General features: G+C 50.6%; 1 protein-coding gene across 13 annotated transcripts in view; it reads left to right on the top strand.

The window, feature by feature from the left end:
- The window catches only part of KLHDC4 (kelch domain containing 4), a 62,341-nt gene that overhangs the window by 29,224 nt on the left and 10,243 nt on the right, over positions 1-22,874 (top strand). For all 13 annotated transcript variants that reach the window (XM_030819883.1, XM_030819882.1, XM_030819861.1 and 10 more), the window contains exons 6-8: positions 6,573-6,665; positions 10,335-10,494; positions 21,281-21,356. In XM_030819883.1, coding sequence (XP_030675743.1) covers positions 6,573-6,665; positions 10,335-10,494; positions 21,281-21,356 — 329 coding nt within the window. The remainder of the gene's footprint in view (positions 1-6,572; positions 6,666-10,334; positions 10,495-21,280; positions 21,357-22,874) is intronic.

The following is a 22,874-nucleotide window of genomic DNA, read 5'->3' as shown; positions in this document are numbered from 1 at the left end:
CACCTCCTGAGTTCAAGTGATTCTCTTGCCTCAGCTTTCCAAGTAGCTGGGATTGCAGGTGCGCACCACCACGTTCGGCTAATTTTTGTATTTTTAGGAGAGTCGGGGTTTCACCATGTTGGCCAGGCTGGTCTTGAACTCCTGACTTCAAGTGATCTGGCTGCCTCGGCCTCCCAAAGTGCTGGGATTACAGGAGTGAGCTACTGCACCTGACCTAGGGTAAGTGGTTTTTGACCCATAGGTTTATTTCGGTGCTGAGGCGTCTAACTTCATTTGATGTAATTTAGTGTCTTAATCAGTGTTGACAGCGAGAATACCTTGGTTCAAATTGTGGCTGTGCCACAGACTGGTTTCTTGGGTATCCTGACTTGTGGGTCTTGATTTTCTTGTCTTTTTTTTTTTTTTTTTTTTTTTGTTGTTGCCCATGCTGGAGTACAGTGGCGCCATCTCAGCTCACTGCAGCCTCTGCCTCGTGGGTTCAAGCAATTCTCCTGCCTCAGCCTCCCAGGTAGCTGGGATTACAGGTGCCTACCACCATGCCTGGCTAATTTTGTATTTGTAATAGAGGCAGGGTTTTACCATGCTGGCCAGGCTGGTTTCGAACTCCTCACCTCAGGTGATCTACCTGCCTCGGCCTCCCAAAGTACTGGGATTACAGGCGTGAGCCAACGCACCCAGCTGATTTTCTTATCTGTAAAATGAGAATAAAGGTAATATCTGCACCACGAGTTTGCTGTGAGGATAAATGCACATAAAAGGACTGTGCCTGGCATAGAATAAACACAAATGGTGGTTTTTCTCTGAGTAGTAATCATTAAGATGAGACAAGGGTGTGGTTTATAGGCTGCCTGAGTTCTGGAGAGGGCTACTAATCATGCCACACAACGTGATTAAGTGCCCTGTCTTTACACCATCGTTTGTTATTTGATGGACTTGATACTCTGGAAAGCAGGGCGAAGTTCCCAAGGCATGTGTTTGAAATGGAAGGGGAGATGCCTGCACACGGCTGTCCCTGGCTGCACTGTAAGTGCTCTTGAAAGACAGGGGCTCTCTAGTCTGAGGAGGAGCCCCTAGAGTGAGTTTCCTCAGCCCCTGTGACCCGGACTCTAAGGGATCCAGCAGGAATTGCTCCTTTGCTCAGCAGGCACCTCTAGGCCACCGGTGCGGCAGTGCTCCTGCTGTCGGCCGCTTCATGATGTTTCTGTCCACGGCGAACCACACGTACAGTGGGGGTCCCCTAAGATGATCAGACTGTGTTTTTAGTTCCCTTTTGTGTGTTGAGACATCTACTTGCCATTGTGTTACAGTGGCCTAGAGTATCTGGGACAGTACCATGCTGTCCAGGTTTGTAGCCTAGAAGCAATGGGCTCTCCCGGCAGCGCAGGCGTGTGGCAGGCTGTGCCTTCCAGAAGTGTGTGCGTGCACTTGGACGGCACAGTGACAAGGTCGCCTAATGATGTGTTGTTTCCCAGAACCTGTCTCTGTCATTAAGCAGGGCGTGACTGTATGTTGTATAATTTTGAAAGGTGTAGACTGTAAAGTCACTCAGAGAAGCGTTTGCATACAGAGTGCTTAATTCTGACTGTACCCCCAGCATGTAGAGTTACCTGGTATGTATTGGTTTTCTGTAAATGTCACGGCGGCGGCCCACTCGAGGGGCCTGGTGGTGACACTGCCTGGCAGCTCGCCCCGCTTGGAGCTCCATCCTGCAAGCAGCTGCTGAGCCTCGAGGCAGTCGCCACCACGACATTCCCCTGTATTTTGTGCTGTCCATAGGCCTCTGGCTGAGGAGGTCATGTGGATTTTTTAAGACTTCATGTTAGCTGGGTAAAAATTTACTAAATAGGGTTTGTAAGAAGGATGCATGGCTCTAGTAGAGGATTCCCTACGATCAGCATGATTTAGCATTGTGTCTGGCATATAATAGGTGCTCAATAAATATTTGTTGAATGAATAAAAAATAATAATAAAAAAAAAAGACTTCATATTTAGGAATGACAGCAGTTTTGAAAAGCCTGTTGGGGTTTCAAATATAAATGGGCTTTTAAAAGTAGGTTTATTTTTTCTAAAGAGGGACGTGGAATCTTTTTATAGAAAATTTTCCCCTTTTAGGTAGAAAACACAGTGATATTTGGCTACTGCCACAAAAAGTTAATTGAGTCCGTTGTCAGCCAGAGGATGAGACTCTTGTGGGGTTCCTAGGCAGGCAGTGGAAGGAGGCCCCGCCCCAGTGCAGTTAGGGCAGCGGGGGGCGCCCCATCGATGGGGCTGTGGCAGGCCCCAGGCCTGTGTTTCCTCGCTGGATGGGGATGGCAGTGGCAGCGCACGGTTCTGCTCTGTCTTTTTTTGAAGCGGACTTGGATGCAGATACACTGGTTTAGGGTTTTTTTTTTTTTTTGAGACGGAGTCTTGCTGTGTTGCCCAGGGTGGAGTGCAGTGGTGCAATCTCCGCTCACTGCAAGCCCCATCTCCCAGGTTCATACCATTCTCCTGCCTAAGCCTCCCAAGTAGCTGGGACTACAGGCACCAGCCACCATGCCCGGCTAATTTTTTTGTATTGTTAGTAGAGATGGGGTTTTAGCACTGGCTTAGTTTTGAATGAAGGTCTGATCCTCAGATTGTTCTTACAAAGTAATCCATCCGGAAATTTGCCAAGAGGGGGAGGGGCATGAGGAAATTCGTCAGGAGGGGGAGGGGCGTCGGGAAATTCACCAGGAGGGGGAGGGGCGTTCTTTTCTTGCTTCGCATATGTGGGGTTTTCTTCTCAATTGACTCTCATGTGTAGTGTGTCCATTGGATGGCCCTGTCCCCTGGGATGCCCAGCCGGCAGGGGATGGAGCTGCTGTGGAGTCTGTGGAACTGTGAAGTGAGGCCAGCTTGCAGGACTCTAGAGAAACTTAGTGAGCTGAGATCCTGCTGGATATCAGTATGTGAGGAGGCCACCCCAAAGGCTCGTGCCAACTCCAGGTTGGATTAATAGAATTGGTGTCTAGAAAAAGGAACTGATTGCTTCTGGTTGACATTTCATGGATTGGGTGTGGTGGTCATTCTGAGTGATAAATTAAAAGTGTTGGTGATACGATGGAGGGTGCTGGAGGGGAGAAGCTGGTGGGACCCCGCATTTGAGCAGTGAGAACCGAATTCTCTCCATCTTGGAGCAAGGGAAGACCCCTGGCAGTCACCCTCATGATGCGGTGAATTCTCTGAACTTTAGTAAACTTGGATTGGATCACTCAGGCTTCCTTTTACGTTTGAGATTCCAGGTCTTGATGGTTTTTTTTTTTTTTTTTTCTTGAGACGGAGTCTTGCTCTATCGTCCTGACTGGAGTGCAGTGGCGCAGTCTCGGCTCACTGCAGCTCCCGCCTCCTGGGTTCAAGCGATTCTCCTGCCTCAGCCTCCTGAGTAGCTGGCATTACAGGTGCCTCCACCACGCCCAGCTAATTACTGTATTTTTACTAGAGACAGGGTTTCACCATGTTGATAAGGCTGGTCTTGAACTCCTGACCTCGTGATCTGCCCACCTTGGCCTCCCAAAGTGCTGGGATGACAGGCGTGAGCCACCGTGCCCGGCCCTCTTGTGTTTTTTAGGGTACCTGCCCATTTCTGGGCTTTTACCTAAACCCTGTAAGTGGGTTTTGGGGACAGCTGTGTAACATGCACAAAAAATAAATGGAGGAAGAATGCATTATCTAAATAGACACTGTCTTGTGTGATTGAAGCTGTAACCATCCTTTGCAGCCCAGAGTTGCTGTGACCTGTGTGGAGAGTTGGGAGGGCCAGGCAGAGAGTGGGTGTGAAAGCCACGGAGGATCCCAGGGAGTGGATTCCTAAGTAGGAGGCGAGGCAGGTCATCAGTGAGGATCCCAGGGAGTGGCTGCAGTGACCGTGAGCACCAACCCTCCTTAAGGCCCTGCCCTGGTGCCTGCGGCTCTAGGAGATTTCCTGGGTAGTCTCAGCACACGTACCATGTTCAGGCTGATGTTGCAGCCCAAAGCCATTCCTGTGTGCCCGGCCTCCTCTGTGCCTGGGCGCCCTGCACATCCGTGGCCGGCGTAAGCACCTCTGCGAGCTTTCTGAGCACTTGCTGTCCCAGCGCTGCCTCCCCACCCCTCTCTGTTTTATTGCTCCTCTCTCTTGTTGTAAAAGTCACGCCTGCTCACTGGAGGACTGCTGGGAGATGCAGGAAACGATCAAGATGAGAAAACCGCTGAGAACCCCCCATGTAGAAGCTGGGATAGGATTTGCTTTGCACCTGCCTTTTCACCTATAGAAGCTGGGATAGGATTTGCTTTGGACCCGCCTTTTCACCTATAGAAGCTGGGATAGGATTTGCTTTGGACCTGCCTTTTCACCTCCTGTTTTTTGAGCATTGTCCCATGACACGCAGTATTTTAAAGAATCTGATTCTTAAACATCTTTGTCAAGTTGATAGAATAAAATGGTATCTCTGCTGTATTTGAAATTCTTTGATTACTAGGTAGGTTGATTATACCTTTTTATTATTTGTGTGTATTTTTACGGTTTTAAATTTGCTTTTTGTATTTTTTTATTGCCATGTATTTTTATATCAGTTTTATTGAGACATAATTACAATAAAATTCAATAAAATGCATACCTTTTAGGTGTACACTTAGATGAGTGTTAAGAAATATACACACCCGACCGGACACGGTGGCTCATGACTGTAATCCCAGCACTTTGGGAGGCCGAGGCAGGCAGACCACGTGAGGTCAGGAGTTCGAGACCAGCCTGACCAATATGATGAAACCCCATCTCTACTGAAAATACAAAAATTAGCTGGTCGTGGTGGCGGGCACCTGTAATCCCAGCTACTCGGGAGGCTGAGGCAGGAGATTCGCTTGATCCCTGGAGGCAGAGGTTGCAGTGAGCTGAGATTGCGCTATTGCACTCCAGCCTGGGCAATAAGAATGAAACTCTGTCTCAAAAAAAAAAAAATAAAATAAATATGCACAGTTATGTAATTACCACCACAGTCAAGATGTGGGCCCTTCTTGTCACCCCAGAGAGCTGTAGTTGGTCCCCTCCCAGCTCCTGCCCTGAGTGGCCATCCTGGGCTGAAGATGGATCGGATCTCGCCTATAAGACGCCCATGTGCATGGAGTCCAGCAGAACCTGCCTTCCTTCAGCGAGATGTTTTTAAGACTGCGGGCGCCTGTAGTCCCATCTACTCCGGAGGCTGAGGCAGGAGAATGGCGTGAACCCTGGGGGGCGGAGCCTGCAGTGAGCCGAGATCGCGCCACTGCACTCCAGCCTGGGCGACAGCGAGACTCTGTCTCAAAAAAAAAAAAAAAAAAAAAAAAAAAAAAAAGGATTCATTCGCATTGCTGTGTGCATCAGTAAATGATTCCTTTTTGTTTCTGAGAAGTCCTCCCCCGTGTGGGGAGCACCACATGCTGTTCATTCACCCACTGAGGGACAGCTCGGCTGCTGGTGGTGACGCTTACAAGAGCATCTATAAACATGTGCATGTCCGTCTGTGTGGACCGGTGTTTTCCTTTCTCCTGAGTCTATGTCTTATGTCAGATTGCTAAGCTGTGCGCCAAGTTTATGTTTCGTCGTTGTTTCACTGTCTTACGTTCTCACCGGTGCCATGGCTCCAGCCGCCCCGCGTCCTCGTCGGCACCTGATGTTGTCTTGATCTCAGGTGCCCAGCCATGTGTGGCAGGAGGTCACTGTGGACTCGGCGTGTGTTTCCCTGACCACGCGTGGTGTTGGGCATCCTTTCCTTTTCTCATTGGCCATTTTCCATCTTGTTTTCCTCATTTTTCTATCTTACAAACTTTCTGATGAAATCTTTTGCCTATATTTTTATTGGGTCATTTATCTTACTTTTAAGATAGAGTTCTGAGCCCGGCGCAGTGGCTCATGCCTGTAATCTCAGCACTTTGGGAGGCCGAGGCGGGCAGATCACTTGAGGTCAGGAGTTCGAGACCAGCCTGGCCAACATGGTGAAACCCCCATCTCTACTAGAAATACAAAAAATCAGCCGGATGTGGTGATGCACGCTTGTAATTCCAGCTACTCAGGAGGCTGAGGCAGAAAAACCGCTTGAACTTGGGAGGTAAAGGTTGCAGTGAGCCGAGATCTGGCCACTGAACTCCAGCCTGGGAGACAGAGGGAGACTCCGTCTCAAAAAAAAAAAGATAGAATTCTGTATATATTCTGGATACAAGCCATTTGTCAGTCATGTGTTTCAAGATACTTCTCCCAGTCTGTTGCTTGTCTTTTTATTTTCTAATGGTGTATCTTTGAAGTTTTTTATTTTGGTGGAGTCCAGTTTGTAATATTCTACGTAGAAAATCTTTATGCAGTCCAAGGTCTTGGAGATGTTCTCCTGTTTTATTCTTGAGGTTTGAGCTTAGCTAGCTGGGCTCTTAGCAGGATGGTTTTGGTAGCTCATGGATCAGATTAAATGGTATGTAATTTGTGAGCAGTAAGTGTTCACAAAACAGAAATCAGTGTAAAAATCGGGTTTTGTTTGTTGTTGTCGTCTTTAGAGCAACCAGAAATTAAGCAAGTTGATAGTGTCTTTTTGTTTCTTTCATTTTAGATCAACAGGCGGTCCTTCGGGTCGGAGTGGACATCGGATGGTGGCCTGGAAGAGACAATTGATCCTTTTCGGTGGCTTCCATGAGAGTACACGGTTGGTACCAAGAAAGGAAAAATCTTTCTCTACTGAAGCATTAAGGAGTGGGCTTTTTATAGGAAGAGCATTCGGAATACACAGGAAAGACGTACCCATCCTGCCAAATCCAGCTTCATGGGCTTTGGGCAGCCACACAGGGCCTTGCCCTCCAAAGGGCCTCACACCTGGCCTCACACTGGCTTCATGCTGTATTCCTATTGAAATTCTTAACCATTGTTGAACAAGGGACCCCACATTTTAATTTTACACCAGGCTCTGCAAATGATGTGGCTAGTTCTATCTAAAATGGGGTTTTGGCTGGGCATGGTGCCTGACGCCCATAATCCCAGTACTTTAGGAGGCTGAGGTGGGTAGATCACTTGAGGTCAAGAGTTCGAAACCAGCCTGGCCAACATAGTGAAACCCTTTTTCTACTAAAAATACAAAAATTGGCCGGGCGTGGTGGCAGGTGCCTGTAATCCCAGCTACTCAGGAGGCTGAGGCAGGAGAATCGCTTGAACCCAGGAGATGGAGGTTGCAGTGAGTTGAGATCGTGCCACTGAACTCCAGCCTGGGTGACAAAGTGAGACTTTGTTTAAGTAAATAAATAAATAAATAAATAAATAAAATGGGATTCTCAAACGTTAGCCTGGTTCAGGATACCCTGGAGGGCTGGTTAGAGTGCTAATCGCAGCTCTGACTCAGAGGCTTGGAGTGAGGCCCAAGAATCTGCATTTTAACAAGTTCCCAGGTGATGTTGATGTTGCTGGCCAGGAGACCTCACTTTGAGAGCCACGGGTCTGTAATCACTCCAGAACACTCCTGTCCGGGAGAGCAGTGATAGCACACTCTCCACAGTGATGCTGGAAGAGGCCTGCGGTTCTCTTTTGATGTCACATAGGTGTTCGTGCAGCCGGCATGGCTGCCTAGGGTGAGCTGCGGGCTTTCTCATTGTTTTAGGCCCGTCATCTGCTCACATATCTTCTTGAGCTTACTTAGTTCAGTCCAGAAAAGCAAGACACAGGGGAGCTGGTTATCCCTGTTTCTGTCATAAGCGCAGTAGTGTTCTGAGTGAAGTGTCACAGACTCTGCAACCCTGGTGAAGGCCATCTTTTTGAAGGGCTTTCTGCTGGCCTCGTGGTGTCGGAGACAGTGGCTGTCTGTATCTCCAGAGCTTCATTTGAAGCCCTCTTTCTCTACTGGTCCCTCAGGAACCAGCATGGCAATTGATTGATGTGAAGGTGCCACTGACCTTTGTCACATGGTGAGTCCAGTTGCACCCTGTCGTGATTCTTGGTCCATCGTGATAAGTCTGTACAGCCTCCCAAAGTGCTGGGATTATAGGCGTGAGCCACTGTGCCCAGCCAGGTTTCAGATTTTCTTCACTGATATATTGTCATTAATTTTGTGAACTGGGGGGAAAACGGATCCAAATTCTTAAATACTTTTCAAGGGGGAAAGATTTAAAAATGTAATTCAAACTAAAAAATGATTTTTGCAGAGCATGGTGGCTCACACCTGTAATCCCAGCACTTTGGGAGGCTGAGGTGGGTGGATCACTTGAGGCCAGAAGTTTGAGAGCAGCCTGGCCAATGTGGCGAAAACTCATCTCTACTAAAACATACAAAAGAATTAGCCAGGGGTGGTGGTGCACACCTTTAATTCCAGGCGCTCGGGAGGCTGAGACAAGAGAATCGCTTGAACTGGGGAGGCGGATGTTGAAGTGAGCCGCCATGCCCAGCTAATTTTTGTATTTTTAGTAGAGATGGGGTTTCACTATGTTGGCCAGGCTGGTCTCGAACTGCTGACCTCATGATCCACATGCTTCGGCCTCCGAAAGTGCTGGGATTATAGGTGTGAGCCACCGCGCCTAGCCTTATGTTCATTCTTAAAATTTATTTTAAAACAAATAATTGTCAGAATGCACGTAGAAGTTTGTCAGAGCATTAATTCATTACCTACTATGTGTAGGACCGTGAGATTGTACAACCCCTTCCTCCTCTGAACTTACAGGTTATAAATCAAAACATGCTTCATGTTTGTTTTAACTTGCAGCCATTTTAAAATCAGAACTTTGTTCAAAGCTATTGTGATCTTGTTTAAAATTATTTAAATGCCAACTTTGAGTTTTCCTTTAACTCTATTCTGCATTTATAGAGAAAATATTCTGTATTTATCTTACGTGCAAAGTAGAATCTTTGTACTAAAAATCTGCGACCTGAAATCTGAAAAAACAGTGGTCTGTAGCAGTCTTTTAAAGATTGCAAGCCTCCACATTTCCACATTCCTCAGATTCTGTCTATTTTAAGAGCCATCGTCCTGCGAAGGATGTGGTCAGTCTGAGTTGCAGTCAGCAAGGTCAGGTTATCTTTTCTTTCTTCTTTTTTTGAGACAGAATCTCACTCGGTCGCCCAGGCTGGAGTGCAGTGGCGCGATCTCAGCTCACTGCAGCCTCCACCTCCTAGGTTCAAACTATTCTCGTGCCTCAGCCTCCTGAGTAGCTGGCATTATAGGCACCCACCCGCATGCCTGGCTAGTTTTTGTATTTTTAGTAGAGAGGAGGTTTCACCATATTGGCCAGGCTGGTTTTGAACTACTGGCCTCAAGTGATCCACCTGCCTCAGACTCCCAAAGTGCTGGGATTATAGGTGTGAGCCACTGTGCCCGGCATGTTTATCTTAAGACCAGACGTGGCAGCTGGTGCTGGGTAAACGCCCGGTGACTTTTCCTGCTTCACACAAAACAGGAACAAACAGGAGAAAACCGGGCACTTGAGACTTGGGCTCGAGCTGCTTGCTCTTCCATGCTTTCTTTCCTTAGAAAATCAGTTTGGCTCTCCTTTTTGAGTAGCTGGAGAGCAGCCCTAACCCTTTCACAATTATTCTGTCAACGTTCCACATTAGGACAGGACGTTATGGGTGCGCCTTGGAGTCTCCCCATGCCTCCAGCAAAGCTGCCACTTCCCTGTTCAGCCCAGTCTGCGTGCTGGGTCCGGCAGGCACTGAGCAGGGCAGGGCTGCGGGGCTTCCTTGCTGCGCCGTGATCTCTGGGTCCGGCAGGCACTGAGCAGGGCAGGCGCAGAGGATCGGCTTCTGTGGTCTTCAGTTTCTGCGGAGCGCCCAGTCCCCTCGCTCACCCCTCCAGTCCACTGTGGGGCCTTACTGCCCTTGCTGCCAGGCTGCTCACACCTCCGTTCTGGTCATCCCGGTGGAGGCGCCATTCACTGCTGCCCTTACAGTTGCACGCCTAGTAACCTAGTGGAATTGTTTGTGACTGTGTTGACTGTGTAAGAAAGTGCAGTATGGCTTTCAGATTACATTCCTCTGCGTCTGTGGGCCAGCATTATTTCCGGTTTTCAAATGCGAACTCACACGTGCTTGTGGTCCTTTCATATAAATTCAAACTTGAATTAAACAGGTGACTTGGTAAAAATGTTGCCCGGTCTCCAGGTAGATTGCGTCAAGATTGAGTTTGAGGAGACCTGACTGGTGTCTCTGGCTTGTTGCAGGGAAAGCGCCCACGTTTCTGTGTTGATTGTTGTGTTGGTGTAAGAGCAGAGGAGAAAAATGATTTGAGTTTTTTCCCAAACAGTAGGAAATTTACCTTTAATTTAAATCAGTTCAGCTTTTAATGTCGGGGCTTTTCCCAGTGTTACGGACCCTGACAGCTGGTGTTCGTTCTAACCAGGGATTACATCTACTACAATGATGTGTATGCCTTTAATCTGGACACCTTCACATGGAGCAAGCTGTCCCCGTCAGGGACGGGGCCCACACCCAGATCAGGCTGCCAGATGTCCGTCACTCCCCAGGGCGGCATCATCATCTACGGGGGCTACTCGAAACAGGTAAGGCAGGGGGTGGGGAAACAGGCGAGGCGCGGGGTGGGGAAACAGGCGAGGCGCGGGGTGGGGAAACAGGCGAGGCGGGGGTGGGGAAACAGGCGAGGCGCGGGGTGGGGAAACGTGAGTTGCGTCGTGGGGAAACAGGCGCTGCTGTCTGTGGTCTCTTCAGTTTCATGAACATTGAAACTTTCACGTGGGATTACTCTGGTTGAATATGAACAGTTCTTTGTATTGAATTAGAAATAGAGATCGTGTTAATCAGTTCCTCTGTGAACTTGGTGCTGTGTTAGGGCCCTGTTCTGTTCTCCTCCACACCCCTGTCAGCAGTGCAGTGTGAGCAATCGTGTGTTCTGAGGGTCTCCTTCCTGCACCATGGACACTCACTGCTGTGTAGTATTCCCTGTGGAATGAAATACTCCTTGCTCCTGTTAACGGGCTTGTTTCTTTGGTAACCTGAGAACAGTGCTGACAGGAATGATCTCGCGCCACACCCTCCTGCTTGTGGGGCGTGTGCTCCGCACGTGTACTGGCATCTGCTCGTGGAATGTGTGCTCCTCACATGTGCCTGCTGCTCGTGGGGTGTGTGCTCCGCACGTGTACTGCCATCTGCTCGTGGAATGTGTGCTCCTCACACGTACCGGAGCCTCCTGCTCATGGGGCATGTGCTCCACAGAGGCGGCTCGCGCAGGCTCTGTCCTCAGCACTCCAGTGTTCCTGTTGCTTTACTCCCGTTTCACACTCTGCCATCCTTTATATTTCTGTGAATCTGAGAGGTACGAAATAGTATCTCACTGTAGGGTTTTAAAAAATGCTTTGTATTTTGAAAATTTTCAACCACAGCTAACTTGAAAGAATTTTATGGGGAACACCTGTATACTCCTCCTAGATCCTGCTATTAAGATTTTGCTATACTTAGGCCGGGCGCGGTGGCCCACGCCTGTAATCCCAGCACTTTGGGAGGCCTAGGTGAGCGGCTCACGAGGTCAGGAGATTGAGACCATCCTGGCTAACACTGTGAAACCCCATCTGTACTAAAAATACAAAAAATTAGCCGGGCGTGGTGGCGGGCGCCTGTAGTCGGTGGTAATTTCTTATGCGTCATTTACTTACAGTGAGGGGACACATTTTTACAAGTGTACGCCCCACGTGACCCACACCCTGATCCTGCCGTGCCCTTCCCACTCGGCCCCGCTGCTCTCCCCGCCGCCCGGAGGTGAGGCTGCTCTGATTTTCCCACCGTAATAGATCTGCCTGTCCTGGAGCTTCTGCTAAACAGTTACCCCGATGTGGGGCCAGTCTTCTTCAACTCAGCTTTTCAGATGCACGTGTTGCATGTTTCTGTTCATTGCTGCTTCGTGCTGAAGTGTTCCATTATATGACTATCCCACAGTGTGTGGTTCTGTTTTTCGTTGATGGACACCTGGGCTGTTTCCATTCTTCAGAAGGCGCAGCCTTTGGAAGCGGCTGTGAATGAAGCTACTGAGAGCATGTCCATACGAATCTTTTGAGTGGCTACATGCGTTGGTTTCTCTTGGGAAAATAGATATCTAGAGTGGAACTGCTGGGCCCTGGGGTGGGTGTGGGCGTTATTTAATAAGGAATGCTCAGCTCTCTTCCCAAAGCAGTGGCCGGTTCCACTTGTGCTGGAAATGTCAGGGAGTTCCAGTCGCCCCCTGTTCTTACCAGCCCCGATGGCGTCAGTCTTTCCGTTTTTAGCTACTCTGGTGGATGTGTGGTACCTCATGGTTTTAATTCGCATTTCTCTGATGACTGCTGGTGTTGAGTGCGTTTCATGAGCTTGTCTTTCCTGAAGTGTGTGTTCACGTCTTCTGCTATTTTTAATGGGCTGTAGTTTTGTTAGTTGCAGAAGGTGACATTCTGGATACCAGTTCTTTTCAGGTGTGTGGATTACAAATACCCTCCCAGTAGTGGCTTGGCTGGTCACCTTCCGAAGTGTGTGTTGATGAGAAGCTTTGACTTTTGATAAAATCTAATTTATTACGTTTTTCTTTTGTGATTGTTGTTGTCTGTGATACCAGAAGACCTTGTTTACCTTCAGTAACAAAGATTTTCTTTTATTTTTCTCTAAAAATTATATGGTTTCACAGTTAGTGCTGTGATCTGCCTGGAACTAATTCTCAAGAGTAGCATGAGGTGAGTGTTGAGGCTCTCTGTTTCCCCCATATAGATACTCACTTATCTCAGCATCATCTGTTGAAAAGGCTTTTTAGGCTGAGCACAGTGGCTTACGCCTATAATCCCAGCACTTTGGGATGCTGAGGCGGGTGGATCACTTGAGGTGAGGAGTTTGAGATCAGCCTGGCCAACATGGTGAAACCCCGTCTCTACTAAAAAATACAAAAATTAGCCAGGCGTGGTGGGGCCTGCCTGTAATCCCAGCTACTTGGGAGGCTGAGATAGCAGAATCACTTGAACCTGGGAGGTGGAGGTTGCAGTGAGCCCAGATTGTGCTACTACATTGCAGCCTGGGCAATAGAGCAAGACTCATCTCAAAAAAAAAGAAAAAAGAAAAGGCTTTTTATTCTCCATTGAATACCTTAGGAAACTTTGTTGAAAATCACATGCCTGCAGGAACATAGGTCTGTTTCTCCATTCTGATCCACGTTCATTCTGCTCCCCTGGCAATAAAGGATTTCAGCCTTTTAATGGCAATTGGTCAGAGATTGAACCGAGTTGATCGGAATGAACCGATTTTTTTCTTGGTCATCTTTTGTTCTGCACAGAGAAAATCACACTATTTTCTGGAGTAGTGGCTGGCATCGGTCAGGCTTGTCTAGATACTCTGGAGTGCGGGAGGGCACTGAGAACAGGCTGACTTGGCCGAAAGCCAGGCAGGATGCCCCAGTCTAGTGCATTCTCCCAGCAGATGCGTCGTAGAGTGCAGCAGGACGGTGAACAGCCAGACCAGCTAAGCTGTATCGCTTTCATCAGAATCGCATGTCATTCTCAGCAGCTGCTGTCTGCAGCCACGTGCACCTGCCCTCAGTCTGACGGTGGATGATCTCAATCCACTTAGTTCAGTAGCTCTTGGCTCTGAGCCTGTGGCATTTGGAATTGCAGTGAAAAGCTTATCTGTTTGGATTCATGAGGGATTTATCAGAATTAGCGAGAGATTTGAGTTGTGAATGGTATGGAGTGTAAAAAAAAAGTTGGTAGCCTAAGCAGGTGGTGAGCTGCGCCGTGGCCGAAGCGGCAGTCTGCAAGAACTGATAGAAACTTTGGTACATGGCCTGTACCTGAGCTTGGGACGGGGGGAAGCTCGTCCTTGCTCTGGCGCCATTACACCCCCACCCCCCATGCTCTGTCCTCTTGGCAGGACCCAGCTGTGCTGTGCTGTGCTGCTGCGCGGCCCAGGCCAGAGAAGACCCCACACACTGTGGGCACACGCCTCTCCCCCACGCAGGCCCCGTCCATGCTCCCAGGAGGTCCTGCCACCCACCACCCACCCTCACCTCACATTTCACTGAGCAAGTAGAGGTGGCTTGGGGAGTGCCTGACCCCTGCCCACTGCCATGCCCTGCACTTTCCTGCCAGAGCTGGCGCCTCCCTGGGGCTCTCAGGATCACACCACAGTGCAGCAGCTGGAGTGACCTGCAGAGATGCAAGCCAGGCCAGGTCTCCTCCATGCAGAACCCCCATGGTCCTCGTCTTAGCAGGGCTGCCCCCAGCTTCCATCCCCCTGCGAGTCCTTGTCCTTCTGCTCACCATCCTCCCTGCTGGAGACAGACTTGGCCATCGTCTCTCAGCCTGGAGAAGAGAGTCTCACAAGGCCAGACTTTTGTCCACTTACTTGCCTGGTGCCTGGACAGTGGCGTACTTGACAGTGTTTGATCAGATGAAGGCATTCTGACCCTGGTTCTGCATGGCAAGGCTCCAGAGTTTGACATGTGAAGAGCTCGGGTTCATGAAGTGGACAGTAGTGCTCAGAGCCTTGACCTTGGGGCTGAACCTGCCTGTAGATGAAGAGGAACTCACAGACACCTGCCCTCCTTCCTCCTCCTATAACCAGATCCCATCCCAGGCTCCCTCAGGAGATGCATCTGAGTAGCCTTGGGAGGACTTGAAACACCCTCCAGGCTCTGCGCTGCCACGAAGAACTGGCAGCTTTGGTCAGTATCGTAACCAGGTTTTATAAATTCCCAGTCAGTCTGGGTCCAGCTAGTGCTTTGACTACGATGACTTGTATCCCAACAAAAGAGATGCAACTTGTGGGACAACAGACGCAGCAACATTCACGTGTGCAAAGACTGAGTCCTTAGTATGTGCTTCCGGTGTTGTGGGAGCTTCCAGAGAGGGGGAATTCTCGTTCCTTTAGAGAACCGAGGAACGAGCGTAGCTCTTTGGAAATGGCATTTGGATGGGGAGCGTGGGGGCGCGACGGTGGAAGGTTTATCACCTAGTGGTCTGTTTCCATGGACACGTGGGCAGCCAGGGGCTGAGTCCTGCTGAGGACGGGGCCCTGCTTCCTGCCTGCGTTTTGACCTCAGTCGTCATCGTGTGCCTGGAGGTCAGGAGATAACGTCCGTGCATAGCCAGGAGAGGGCTGTTCTCTGCACGCCTCACTGTTTCCGCGTGGCCGTGGAGCATGCTGGCAGAGGCCAGAGCGTCCTTTCATTTGCCACTTGGGAGCTGAGCTCCTGGAAGACCGGAAGCAGACAGAGTTGTTGCGAGTGTGGATTGTGTGACTTGGGAGATCCCGGCTGACCTCGGAGTCAGAGCTCTGTGCCAACCGGGCCCCTCAGCTCCGTGACCAGTTCTCCCAGGTCACCGGCTGCACGGTGGCTCAGCTTGTCTCGTGCTGGGGAATTGGGCGCGACAGCGGCTCCTACTCATGTTCCAGTACACACAGACCTGTGGCCACACTTGTTTCTGGGTGTATTTTTTTTTTTTTTTTTGAGACGGAGTCTCTCTCTATCCCCCAGGTTGGAGTGCAGTGGGCAATTTCGGCTCACTGCAAGCTCCACCCCCCGGGTTCACGCCATTCTCCTGCCTCCGGAGTAGCTGGGACTACAGGCGCCCGCCACCACACCCAGCTAATTTTTTATATTTTTAGTAGAGACGGGGTTTCACCGTGTTAGCCAAGATGGTCTCGATCTCCTGACCTCATGATCCGCCCGTCTCGGCCTCCCAAAGTGCGGGGATTATAGGCATGAGCCACCATGCCCGGCCTTCTAGGTGTATTTTTTAATGGCGAAGCTGAAAATGTTCAGTCTTGGAAAGCGACGGGAAGAAGTCTTGGCTGTGGGGTGTTGAGTGGCCGTTGGCCGTTAAGAAGGTGGTCTCGGATGTGGATGGGAAGGTGCCCTGGGGCCCAGCTTCAGGTATAGAAGTAGGCAGGGCCTTGTCCTGGTTCAGACACGCAGAGGGTCTTGACCAGGTTCCAGGAGAAAGGACTGAGTGACTGGAGAGGCAGGCATGGTGGGGACCCCGGGCTGGATCTGCAGAAACGGTCCTGACAGCAGTGTCTCCAAAGAGCCTGCGGCTGTGGCAGGGGACATGCATGCGCTTCTGGAGCAGCTTCTCTGAAGCAGTTTTCAAAAGGAAGCTGACAAGAAGTCATGCTGTTGGAAGTGATGCTAAACGTAATCGACAGGGTGTTATTTTAGCAGCAGCCCTGCCTAGAGGGGGTGCGCCGTTTCATGCTGCTCTCACGACAGGTGGTTGGGCGGGGGTCCTCTCATTGTGGGTCCCTCTCTCCCAAGCCCCGCGAAACGTGAGATGCCTCCTGTGCACTGATGTGGTGCTGCGGTTCCGCAGGGGCTCATCGCCTGTGGTTGTGTGAGGTGAGGAGGGCACGGTGCGTGCGGTCGCTGCTTGCCCGAGCTGTGCTCTTGATGGGCCGCTGGACCCGCGTCTGGCAAAGGTGGTTTAGGAGTCTTCTCCGGGCGCCTGGATGGACAGTCTCAGTGGTGTGGGAAGGAGCGGCCCCCGTGGTTTCCGTGTTCACACAGGTCCGCTTGGAACCGGCACCCTCTCCCTGCCTGAGTGTGCTTTCGGTGAACATCGGTGCTGCCGTCAGCACTGTCTTCTCCCAGGATCAGTCGTCTGGCTGTCTCCTCCCATACACGCTCCCTGGCCACGGAGCACCTTTATCTACCTACCACTGCACCACCGGCCCCTTCTGTGACCAGACCTGAGCCGGTGACGGGGTCCTTGGGGCAGCCCTGAGTGTCTTCTGCTCTCCTGATGATTGAAATGGGTCAGCGTCTGAGCCGACAGCCAGGTGAGCCAAAGCGGCTGCATTGAGGACTCACTGCAGGCTAAGCTATGTGGCCTGTACTTCTGCGGGAGGTGGGGTTTCATCAGGGGATGTGGCTGCAGGCTAAGCTAGGTGGCCTGTACTTCTGCAGGGGGGGTTCAGGGGTGGGGAGGCTAAGCTATGTGGCCTGTACTTCTGCGGGAGGTGGGGTTTCATCAGGGGATGTGGCTGCAGGCTAAGCTAGGTGGCCTGTACTACATTGTGCGGGAGGTGGGGGCCCGTTGGGACTTGGCGTGTGTGGCTGGTGCTCCCCAAAACGTTCAGGCTCAGCTGTGCTGGGCTCTGGGGTCTCAGCCGGATGCTACGTAATTCCAGAGCCAGCCCTGTTGCACTCACCCTCCATGTTGACACTTGATCTCTCTCTCAGATGGCTTTGCATTCCAGCAATAATGTATTAGAATGAAGTCTAACTTCTCCAAAAATTCATGCAGATTCTGTTTACTTCTTTAGCGTAGCTGAATCGGTTTTTGTGCAAAGACTTAACTATGTGAATGTAAAGCTGGTTTGATGTACACTAATAGAGCTTGAGCACAGGTGATCCAGAAAAACAGAGGGCAACAAGGCCGCTGTCTGTTACTTTCTTTGAAGACAGATAGGTTGGATTTTGGGAAAAGTCACAACACTTCAAGAAAAGAAACTGCTGTAGAAGGAGGAGTTAGAAGCTGTTGGGGAGGTCGAACCATGGGCCCTGTTAGAGGGTGTGGCCAGCCAGCTGTGTGCCGGAAGGAACCTGTGGACCCGTGTGAGCAGAGCAGGCCGTGTGAAGTGCTCCAGCTTTCTGGATTGCATGGTCTGAAGGGAAAGTACTTAAATATTGTAGCATAAAACATTCCCCCATAGCCTGTTAATTCTAAGAAGAAAATGTTGCTGTCATCAAAACAAGACAGTTCACATAGACAGATGCAGGGTACTACAAGGAGACAGAGACCTGCTGAAGCTAAGCAGCGATTTGAGTTTCTGATGACAAATAGAGACGTCACTGAATTCCTTCCTTGTCCCCTCAGCAGATGAAGTCTCTGGGTGTCAATTCAGTACCCAAAAATGCTAGGCCCTTGGGTTTGGAAAAGCAGGCACAGAAATGACAGCCATTTTCTATCAACCTGCTACAAAAAGAGACTAGTCTCAATCACTGTTTGTAATGTGCAGAAACTGCATCACTTGAATTGCACAGATGTTTCCAGAAGGAGAACAAAAGAGACCCAGACTCAGTTTTCACTTCCTGAGATTGAGATCGCTCTCCATATGGCCAATGTGGAGCCCTGTTAGTTTTAGGACACTCAGGCCCAGGTGGAAATAGGAAGTCTCTGTGGACAGTGGATCATTTGCATGTTTCAAAAGGAAAATGTTTTTCTTCCATTATAGTAAATACAGTACATGTTAGCTATAAGAAAAATAACTATAAAGAAATATTTCCTTGCTCTACCAGATGGGAGGGCCTAGAAACAACACTACCCGTAGCAGTTTACACATCCAGTTCCCAAATGTTGGTCTCTTCAATTTTTTTTATTTTTGAGACGTCTCACTCTGTCATCCAGGCTGGAGTGCAGCGACATGATCTTGGCTCACTGCAGCCTCTGCGTTTCAGGCTCAAGTAGTCCTCCCACCTCAGTGTTGGGAGTAGCTGAGACTACAGATGCATGCCACCATGCCTGGCTGATTTTCTTATTTTTTGGGAGAGATGGGTTTTTGCCATTGCCCAGGCTGGTCTTGAACTCCTGAACTCAAGCAATCTGCCCACCTTGGCCTCTCGAAGTGCTGGGATTACAGCAAATCTTGGTTTCTTGGTTTCTTTTTTTTTTTTTTTTGAGTCGGAGTCTCTCTCTGTCGCCCAGGCTGGAGTGCAATGGCGAGATCTTGGCTCACTGCAAGCTCCGCCTCCTGGGTTCATGCCATTCTCCTGCCTCAGCCTCCCCAGTAGGTGAGACTACAGGCGCCCACCACCGTGCGCAGCTAATTTTTTTGTATTTTTCGTAGAGACAGGGTTTCACCATGTTAGCTAGGATTAGTCTTGATCTCCTGACCTCATGGTCCGCCCCCCTCAGCCTCCCAAAGTTATGGGATTACAGGCTTGAGCCACCGCGCCCGGCCCCCGGTTTCTTGGTTTCTAAGACCATTCTCCAACAAAGGGAACCAGGGCTCCCTTGAGAAATGGCTAATCGTAGGCCTGAGCAGGGAGGATATAGGAGGAATTGAGCATCTTATGGCGCCAGAGCCTAAGGAGGTGCTCAAAGAAACCCACAAAGATGGTGCAAGTCACAGGGACCAAGAGAAGCTGTAAAGGCTCCTAGTGGCAGCTGTGTGTTGTTGAACAACCGGAGCAACAAAGATGGGTGGTGATAGAGCATAGCTGAACTCTACGTCAATATCCACGAGACACAGCGCGTACCCAGAGTCTACGTCAGTATCCATGAGACACAGCGCGTACCCAAAGTCTACATCAGTATCCATGAGACATAGCGCGTACCCAGAGTCTACATCAGTATCCATGAGACATAGCGCGTACCCAGAGTGTTCATCAGTATCCATGAGACATAGCGCGTACCCAGAGTCTACATCAGTATCCATGAGACATAGCGCGTACCCAGAGTGTTCATCAGTATCCATGAGACATAGCGCGTACCCAGAGTCTACATCAGTATCCATGAGACATAGCGCGTACCCAGAGTCTACGTCAGTATCCATGAGACATAGCGCGTACCCAGAGTCTACGTCAGTATCCATGAGACATAGCGCGTACCCAGAGTCTACATCAGTATCCATGAGACATAGCGCGTACCCAGAGTCTACATCAGTATCCATGAGACATAGCGCGTACCCAGAGTGTCATCAGTATCCATGAGACATAGCGCGTACCCAGAGTCTACATCAGTATCCATGAGACATAGCGCGTACCCAAAGTCTACATCAGTATCCATGGCTACCCAGATCCATCAGTATCCATGAGACATAGCGCGTACCCAGAGTCACATCCAGAGTAGGTTCATCAGTATCCATACATAGTAAATCTACATCATATGAGACATAGCGTCCCGCTCGTACCCAGCCACCAGAGTCTACATCAGTATCCATGAAAAGGTCCCAGATCCACAGACCAGACCCAGTACATAGCCGGTGTACCCCAAAGTCCTCCCGTACCCAGATCACATAAAACACAAGACCATAGCGTGTACCCAGAGTCTCCGTCAATATCCACGAGACACAGAGCGTGCCCGAAGCCTGTGTCAGTACCCCTGCGACCACAGTAGCATGGCCGAAGTCTGTGTCAATATCCGTGAGAACATAGCGCTGAAGAGAAACTTTCATACACGACCTCAGCCAGGCGGTCGATGTCAGCATCCACCGTGATGAGTCCTGTTGATAGTGTGGACCCTTGATGGGACGTGATGAGATGGGCACTTCACTCCGGGGGTCGTCCAAATGATTCATAACCCCAGTCTAATGAGAAAGATAGCAGACAGTCCCAGGACAGGGGTATTCTAGAAACACCTGAGCCATCCACACAGCCGTCATGGTCCTCAGAAACAAGGAGAGTCGGAGAAGCTCATGGCTCAGAGGAACCTGAGTAGGCGAGAGGACAAAACGGCCAGTGGGACCCTCGATGGGATCCCTGGGCAGGATGAGCTGCAGAGCACCGGGGGCTCTGAATGAAGTGTGGGCTGCACCCCCGGTAGCGGGTCAGCGCCGGTTCCTGAGCCGTCACGAGGGCGCCAAGGAGAGGAAGGTATTCGTGCTGGGGGGACATTGGTGTGGGCGTGTGAGAGTTGTCGGTTCTGTCGTCTCAATTTTCTGCAAATACGAAACTTCTAAAGTAGTGTATTAAAAATAGAGAATTAAAGTGCGGACAAATGCAAAGATGAGATGGGAATGGATGGGGGCCCTCCACCCAGGGTGAGCATTTTGCTGGCTATCTCTCTCACAACCTTAGGTCCCAGGTAAGGGATGTGGCATCTGGACTTGTAGGGCATGGGTGCTGGGGAACAGTGTGCCTGGTCTGGCTGAGGCACACTTGAGGCCGAAGACTAAGGGTTAAGGGACATGGAGCTCATTGTTTTCGAAGCTTGGAGAAGTCTTTCAGTGGGCAGTGGCTGCCCTCTGCACGCAGTAGTAACTTGATTTCTGCTGTGAAGCCTGAATCGTGTTATTTGAAAGGCGGTGGGAATCCACCGGGATCAGGAACAAAGAGTGACTCTGTAATGGTATCAGAGGCTCCTGTGGTGGTTTCCACACAGACCAGGGCTGCTGTGGAAGCTGTGCGTGCTCCAACAGGAACTCCAGTGTACTGTGTGATCGTGGCCGTTAGAAAGGTGGCCTCTTCAGATGGACCCATTAGGGGATAAAGCCTGTCAGGTGGTGCCAGCCGTGAGCACGCTGCAGGCTTTGGAGCTTTGTGGCTGGTCTACAGGGAAGGCCTCCAGCCCCTTCCATCCAAAATGTGCCCACAGGGTTGGGGGGTCTGTAAGCAACCACTGTAGCTGCCCCCGGCTCTCACACAATTCCTTTCCTTTGCAGAGAGTTAAGAAAGACGTGGACAAGGGTACGCGGCACTCCGACATGTTCCTGCTGAAGCTGGAGGACGGGAGAGAAGGTAGAGGCGCTGTGCCTCCAGGGCGGGAGCTGGCTGGTCTGTGTGTGGCGGGAGGTGGAGCCCACACCCTCCCCTGGATGTGGGGATGGCGGTGAGCCCCTGCACCCAGCGGAGGGCCTCCCGAGATGGCCCATTTCAGGGTGGGCTGGGTGGGACAGGCTCTATAACCCTGGTGTCTGCTGGGCAATCACCTTTGGGGGCATTGATGACGGACTGACTGACAAGCACAGGCGCTGTTACCCTGCAGACAGCCGTCTGTGGAGCAGTGAACACAGTGCCCCCAGCAGCTCACGATGGGCCCCTCCCAGGGTCTCGCGCTCTCGAAGGGAGAACCATCCTGGGCCTTGAGTACCAGCCACCTGGAGTCACTGGGGCTGCCTGGCACTGTGGTGACGGGGCTCGCTCTTGGGGTGGTTGCGGGCAGCAGCTGGGCAGGCTGGGTGTGGGTTGCCCAGCCAGGGGCCGGTGTTGCTCATCCACAGAGCTTCAGAAGTCATCATTGAGACTGCTATTGGCCCTCACAGGGACAGCCTCCAAGAATGGCCGTGGCCTCTGTCAGCTTGAGTTACTGAACTCAGGGGGCTGTTAGAATGCCTAGATTTTTGAAAGCTTTTAGCTAAACTTGGATCTAAGAATCAAAATTTTCTTACTAAAGCACAGGGGAACAATCATCATTCTCTGGGACTTTTTAAAAGGGTGACATAGGATGACCTAGGGGACAGCCCTTTACATGGCTCTGGCACCCAGAGGGCCCAGGATGCGTCAGCCACTCTCACCACCTTCTACACATGGCACGTTTCATGTTCCTGGGCGTGGGTCATGCGCTGAGATGAACTGTTGGCAGCGTTTCCTGCCAGTGGCTGCCCGTCTGTTCTCACAGGCCTCTGAAGCGGGAGAAGCCGTGCCTGTGTGGAGCGTGGGTGGGGGGGAGGGGGTGGGCTGCTACTTCTCAATCATTAATTTCTTGATTTTGAAAAAAATTGCATTTGTTACTGGCTGGGTGCAGTGGCTCATGCCTGTAATCCCAGCACTTTGGGAGGCTGAGGTGGGGGGATTGCTTGAGGCCAAGAGTTTGAAACCAGCCTGGGCAACATAGTGAGACACCATCTCTTAAAAAAGAAAAAAATGTAGCCAGGTGTGCTGGCGCATGCCTGTAGTTACAGCTACTCGGGAGGCTGAGGCAGGAGAATGGCATGAACCTGGGAGGTGGAGCTTGCAGTGAGCCGAGATTGCACCACTGCAATCTTGCCCAGCCTGGGCGACAGAGCGAGACTCCGTCTCAAAAAAACAAAAAAAAATGTAGCCAGGTGTGCTGGTGCATGCCTGTAGTTACAGCTACTCGGGACGCTGAGGTGGGAGGATTGTTCTAGCCCAGGAAGTGGAGGCTGCAGTGAGCTGAGATCGTGCCACAGCGCTCCAGCCTGGGCAACAGAGCGAGACTCTGTCTCAAAAAATAAGTAATAAATCGAAGGAGACAATGGCATTTGTTCTGCGGCAGAGCAAGGGAGTGATGCCAGG

The sequence above is a fragment of the Nomascus leucogenys genome, chromosome 2 (assembly GCF_006542625.1).
Source record: "Nomascus leucogenys isolate Asia chromosome 2, Asia_NLE_v1, whole genome shotgun sequence".
Taxonomy (NCBI): Eukaryota; Metazoa; Chordata; class Mammalia; order Primates; family Hylobatidae; genus Nomascus; species Nomascus leucogenys.
This window is presented reverse-complemented; position numbering and strand designations above follow the sequence as displayed.